General features: G+C 44.8%; 1 protein-coding gene across 1 annotated transcript; it reads left to right on the plus strand.

Moving 5' to 3' along the window:
- The first annotated feature begins 566 nt into the window (after window positions 1-566).
- Window positions 567-6268, plus strand: gtdc1 (glycosyltransferase-like domain containing 1). Its single transcript, XM_083907157.1, has 9 exons — window positions 567-695; window positions 1232-1405; window positions 2250-2309; window positions 2432-2533; window positions 3172-3281; window positions 4187-4331; window positions 4424-4494; window positions 4576-4667; window positions 6022-6268. Exons 2-9 carry the CDS (start codon window positions 1272-1274, stop codon window positions 6094-6096), a joined length of 789 nt encoding a protein of 262 aa, XP_083763283.1. The 5' UTR covers window positions 567-695; window positions 1232-1271; the 3' UTR covers window positions 6097-6268.
- The last annotated feature ends 268 nt before the right edge of the window (window positions 6269-6536 follow it).

Raw genomic sequence — 6536 nt, forward strand, 5'->3', positions numbered from 1 at the left:
CTACCAACACCTGCTAACAACAGCTTACACCTACCAACATCTGCTAACACCTACTAGCACCTACCAACAGTCGCTAACACCAACCAACACCTGCGGACAACCCGCTAACACCTACCAACACCTGCTAACAACAGCTAACACCTACCAACACCTGCTAACAGCCGCTAACACCTACCAACACCTGCGGACAACCCGCTAATGCCTACCAACACCTGCTAACAACAGCTAACACCTACCAACACCTGCTAACAGCCGCTTACACCTACCAACATCTGCTAACACCTACTACCACCTACCAACAGCTGCTAACACCTACCAACACCTGCTAACAGCCCGCTAACACCTGCTAACAGCCCGCTAACACCTGCTAACAGCCCACTAACACCTGCTAACAGCCTCTAACGCCTGCTAAGACTTCTCTTTGGACGTTGGTGCAGGTCTTTGTCTCCGGCCTTGGACCTAGAGCTTGAGTCTGTATGGTTCTCAGGGGGTTTCTAACTCCAGTTTTTCTGGATCTTTGTCTTCAGAGTTCTGTTCAGCAGCTCGGTCCTGAACCTGTGTGAGCTGGTGTCTCTCAGACCGGACCTGGGTCGTCTGAAGAAGGTCCTGTACTTCCACGAGAACCAGCTGGTTTACCCGGTCCGTAAAGAGCAGGACAGAGACTTCCAGTATGGATACAACCAGGTGTTGTCATGGTAACGGCCGCCATGTCTTTTCATGTCTTTTCATGTCCACGTCTGTTTTCCAAAGTTCTTTTAAAGTTTGTTGTGAGTTAAAAACGTTTCACTGCTTCACCTTCACGTTGTGACAGAGTGAAAGCATTGATCTTAATGAGTGTCAGGCGGCTCCTGATTGGCTGCATGTGTTGCGATGATGTCATTAATCAGTTGTGTGACAGTAACGTCGTTAGAGAAGAGTCTGCAGATCGTTACGCCTCCTCTGATTGGCCGGCAGCCACAAGCACTTTACTATCGATCGATCAGCTGATCAGGAGCGCTCTTCATCATCGTTTATCTTCATCGGTTCATGTTCGTTCACTTCATCAATACAAACAAAACCTCAACACTTCACGAGTTCATCCATCAATCACAGAGGAGTGTCACTCTGACATCACTTCCTGTTTCCAGCTGAAGGAACGACCTTGTGTGGTGACCTTGTGTGGTGACCTTCAGTCGTGACCCCGTGTGGTGACCTTCAGTGGTGACCCCTCATGTGTCTCTCTGTTGTCCAGCCTGGTGTCAGACGTGGTCGTCTTTAACTCCAGCTTCAACATGGAGTCCTTCCTGTCGTCCATCTCGTCTCACATGAAGAAGATCCCAGATCATCGGCCCAAACACCTGGAGCAGATGATCCGGCCCAAGTGTGTGGTCCTGAACTTCCCCGTCCAGTTCCCCGACGTCAGCAGGTCAGTGATCCTGGTTCGTCTGTTTTAGCTCCGCCTCCAGCTGCTGTAAGTTCTGTTTTAGAAGAGTCCACCAGAGGACTGTCTCACAACTGTCTCACAACTGTCTCACAACTGTCTCACAACTGTCTCACAACTGTCTCACAACTGTCTCACAACTGTCTCACTGATCACAACTGTCTCACTACTGTCTCAGAACTGTCTCACTGATCAGAACTGTCTCGCAACTGTCTCACAACTGTCTCACTGATCACAACTGTCTCACAACTGTCTCACAACTGTCTCACAACTGTCTCACAGCTGTCTCACAACTGTCTCACTGATCAGAACTGTCTCAGAACTGTCTCACTGATCAGAACTGTCTCGCAACTGTCTCACAACTGTCTCACTGATCAGAACTGTCTCACAACTGTCTCACAACTCTCACTTGTCACAGCTGTCTCACAACTGTCTCACAACTGTCTCACTGATCACAACTGTCTCACAACTGTCTCACAACTGTCTCACAACTGTCTCACAACTGTCTCACAACTGTCTCACTGATCACAACTGTCTCACAACTGTCTCACAACTGTCTCACAACTGTCTTACAACTGTCTCACTGATCACAACTGTCTCACAGCTGTCTCACAACTGTCTCACTGATCACAACTGTCTCACAGCTGTCTCACAACTGTCTCACTGATCACAACTGTCTCACAACTGTCTCACAGCTGTATCACAACTGTCTCACTGATCACAACTGTCTCACAACTGTCTCACAACCGTCTCACAACCGTCTCACAACTGTCTCACAACTGTCTCACAACTGTCTCACAACTGTCTCACAACTGTGTCTTTGTTTCAGGCTGTTGCCCAAACACAAGGTGGCACTGCAGCAGCATCAGACACAGGCTGGGACTTCCAGGTAAAGACAACAACAAGGAGACATGTTTGTCTCCGTAAATGTAACGTGTCCACGTTTGTCTCCGTAAATGTAACGTGTCCACGTTTGTCTCCGTAAATGTAACGTGTCCATGTTTGTCACAGTTGTGAGGACTCGGATCAGTCCACATCTGGACCAGAACCAGGACTGGAGCAGGACTGTGGAGAGCAGATGAAACCTCTTCACATTGTCTGGCCTCACAGATGGTAAACGACCTTTGACCTTTAAACACAGTCATTTGTGTGTGTGTGTGTGATGACAGGTAAACGCCATAGGTCATAAAAGGCAACATTGTAGCGATAATCCCGTGTACAGATGAAGTGGTGAGACGTGTTTTTAAATCAGATTATTGGACAGAAAGTGCAGCGTGGTGTTTTTCACCTTCTCTTGTAATCTGAGCAAAACACAGATGGATTTTTTCCTGTTAATCTCTGATTGAAGCTGTTTTTCACTTTAATCTGTGTGTGACCTGGATCCACAGATTACACACACACACACACACACACAGTCTTATTGCTGCTGCTGCGGGAACAGCTGTTTCAGGTAAAGATGATGTTGCAGCACAGAGTGTGTGTGTGTGTGTGTGCGTGCGTGTGTGTGTGTGTGGTTAAGAGCTTTATGATGATTGAAAGAGAAAGAGCAGGTTGTGATGAAACCTCGTCGAAGAAAAGGTCGTTAATCCCTGAGATTATTCAACCCTCCGATTTCACATCAGTTCACACGTAACTTTGACATTTGAACGTGTGAAGAAAAAGCTGTCAATCAAAAGTCATCAAGTGTGTGTGTGTGAAAAATGACAGATCACTTTATAACACTGTGTGTGTGTGTGTGTGTGTGTGTGTAGGGAACATGATAAGAATCCTCAGCTCTTCTTCTCGTCGCTGCTCAAACTGAAGGAGAAACATCTGGACTTCCACTTGTCTGTGATCGGAGAGACGTTCACTGATGTTCCAGGTACACACACACACACACACACACATTCTTGTACTTGCTGCATACTGAGGACCGGGTAAAAGTGCTGACAAAGTGAGGACCAGCATTTCCACTTTATAAATCAACACAATTACAAATATCTACTTCATGAATGACATCTATAAAGAACTACTGGGTACAGTACCATAACATGTCTGTAGTTGGAGCCCCAGAGCAAAATGTGTGTGAAACACCAGGGCTGTAAAACAGGGTTTCTGTACCAAATCGGGATCTGTGTTACAAACAAGAGTATAACATGTTTACAACCTAAGGAAGTGATTTCAATGAAAACAAAGTGAGGACCGGACAAAATGTCCTCACTTTGTTGGTTAAAAACCCCTCACTGGTCCTCAGTATGCCACAAGTACAAGAACACACACTTGTACTTGCTGCATACTGAGGATCATCACAATTACAAATATCTACTTCATGAATGACATCTATAAAGAACTACTGGGTGCAGTACCATAAACTTTCTGCAGGTGGAGCCCCAGAGCAAAAAGTGTGTGAAACACCAGGGCTGGAAAACAGGGTTTTTGTGCCAAATTGAGGATCTGTGTTAAAAACAGAGTATAACATGTTTACAACCTAAGGAAGTGATTACAATGGAAATGTCTCACTTTGTGAAAACGACCTCACTTTGTTGGTTAAAAACCCCTCACTGGTCCTCAGTACGCCGCAAATACAAGAACACACACACACACACACAAGGGTTAAATGTAGGTGAGGATTGTGACCTGTAGAGGGAGCCAGTGTCACCTGTGGTCTCACGGTCTACTTCCTGTCAGAATCTAAGCTAATCTCGACGTAACAAAGCTCTGCAGGTGGTCCGTGATGATGATGATGATGATGATGATGTCATGACTCCGCCCCCTCTACTCCCGCAGACGTCTTTGAGGAGGCGCGGCGTGAGCTCGCCGACCACGTGCTGACCTGGGGTTTCCAGTCCAGTAGAGAAGATTACCTGAGGGTCCTGTGTCAGGCCGACGTGGTCGTCTCCACCGCCACGCACGAGTTCTTCGGCGTCGCCATGTGAGTCGCAGGAAGTGTCGACGTGTGGATTTCAAAATAAAAGCAGTTCAGTCACGACAGACGCAAACACGGTGTTATTTGTGTTTGTTCAGGTTAGAAGCCGTTCACTGTGGCTGTTTACCTGTGTGTCCAAACTCTCTGGTCTATCCTGAGATATTCCCAGGTAAACAACAACAACAACAACACATGTTTACACTGAGAGATTGAATATATTCTAACAGTGAACATGTCTCCTCCTCCTCAGCTCAGTACCTGTACTCCACACCTGAACAGTTGTGTAAACGTCTGCAGCAATTCTGCAGGAGGCCGGACATCGTCCGCCGTCACGTTGTCATGGTAACGACCTTTAGATTTAATAATATGGACAACAGTGATCAGTGATGTTGTGTTCACTTGTATTCTGTTGTGTTCTGTTGTGTTCACTTGTATTCTGTTGTGTTCACTTGTGTTCTGTTGCGTTCGCTTGTGTTCTGTTGTGTTCACTTGTGTTCGCTTGTGTTCTGTTGCGTTCGCTTGTGTTCTGTTGTGTTCACTTGTATTCACTTATGTTCTGTTGTGTTCACTTGTATTCACTTATGTTCTGTTGTGTTCACTTGTATTCACTTATGTTCTGTTGTGTTCACTTGTATTCACTTATGTTCTGTTGCGTTAACTTATGTTCTGTTGTGTTGTGTTGGGTTCACTTGTGTTCTGTTCACTTGTGTTGTGTTCACTTGTGTTCACTTATGTTCTGTTGTGTTCACTTGTATTCACTTATGTTCTGTTGTGTTCACTTGTATTCACTTATGTTCTGTTGTGTTCACTTGTATTCACTTATGTTCTGTTGCGTTAACTTATGTTCTGTTGTGTTGTGTTGGGTTCACTTGTGTTCTGTTCACTTGTGTTCTGTTCACTTGTGTTCACTTATGTTCTGTTGTGTTCACTTGTATTCACTTATGTTCTGTTGCGTTAACTTATGTTCTGTTGCGTTCACTTGTATTCACTTATGTTCTGTTGTGTTCACTTGTATTCACTTGTGTTCTGTTGTGTTCACTTGTGTTGTGTTGCGTTAACTTATGTTCTGTTGCGTTCACTTATGTTCTGTTGTGTTCACTTGTATTCACTTATGTTCTGTTGTGTTCACTTGTATTCACTTGTGTTCTGTTGTGTTCACTTGTATTCACTTGTGTTCTGTTGTGTTCACTTGTGTTGTGTTGCGTTAACTTATGTTCTGTTGCGTTCACTTATGTTCTGTTGTGTTCGCTTGTGTTCAGTTGTCTTGCGTTAACTTATGTTCTGTTGCGTTCACTTATGTTCTGTTGTGTTCACTTGTATTCACTTATGTTCTGTTGTGTTCACTTGTATTCACTTGTGTTCTGTTGTGTTCACTTGTGTTGTGTTGCGTTAACTTATGTTCTGTTGCGTTCACTTATGTTCTGTTGTGTTCGCTTGTGTTCAGTTGTCTTGCGTTAACTTATGTTCTGTTGCGTTCACTTGTATTCACTTATGTTCTGTTGTGTTCACTTGTGTTGTGTTCGCTTGTGTTCTGTTGCGTTCACTTGTATACATTTGTGTTCAGTTGTATACATTTGTGTTCACTTATGTTCTGTTGTGTTCTGTTGTTTGCTTGTGTTCACTTGTGTTCTGTTGTGTTTGCTTGTGTTCACTTGTGTTCTGTTGCGTTCTCTTATGTTCTGTTGTGTTTCCTCAGGTTGACACCGACTCGTTCTCCTGGACTCGGTTGAAGAATCACTTCCTGACTCTTCTGACTGATGCGAGTCCCTGAGCTCACGTCAATCTGTCGAGACTCCGCCTCCTCAAGACTCCGCCTCTCTTGTGTCTCGTTGTCGTCGGACTCTTGTGTTTGCAGATTATTTGACAATGTTACTGACTGCTGTTAATGTAACGCAGTCTGAAAAGACGTGACATGGACACATGGACCTGTCCTCAGAGACACTTCAGACACTTATGAAACATAGTCGTCTGTGTTTTTAAATAAAAATGTCTTTTTGTCGCCCTGACGCAGCATCAAAGTAACATGGACTCATTTAAGAAGCATGCTACATGCTAGCTGCTACATGCTAGCTGCTGTACACCCATGTCTTCATGAAGACAGAGGGACAGACAGGGACAGTCCCGTCCTCGTCTCATCTGTCATGTTGTTATAGACCTGAGAGCTGATGTTCTTCATCATCATCATCATCATCAGGTTTGTCTCAGAGGAAA

The sequence above is a fragment of the Microchirus variegatus genome, assembly GCF_963457635.1.
Source record: "Microchirus variegatus genome assembly, chromosome: 20".
In the NCBI taxonomy this organism is placed as follows: domain Eukaryota; kingdom Metazoa; phylum Chordata; class Actinopteri; order Pleuronectiformes; family Soleidae; genus Microchirus; species Microchirus variegatus.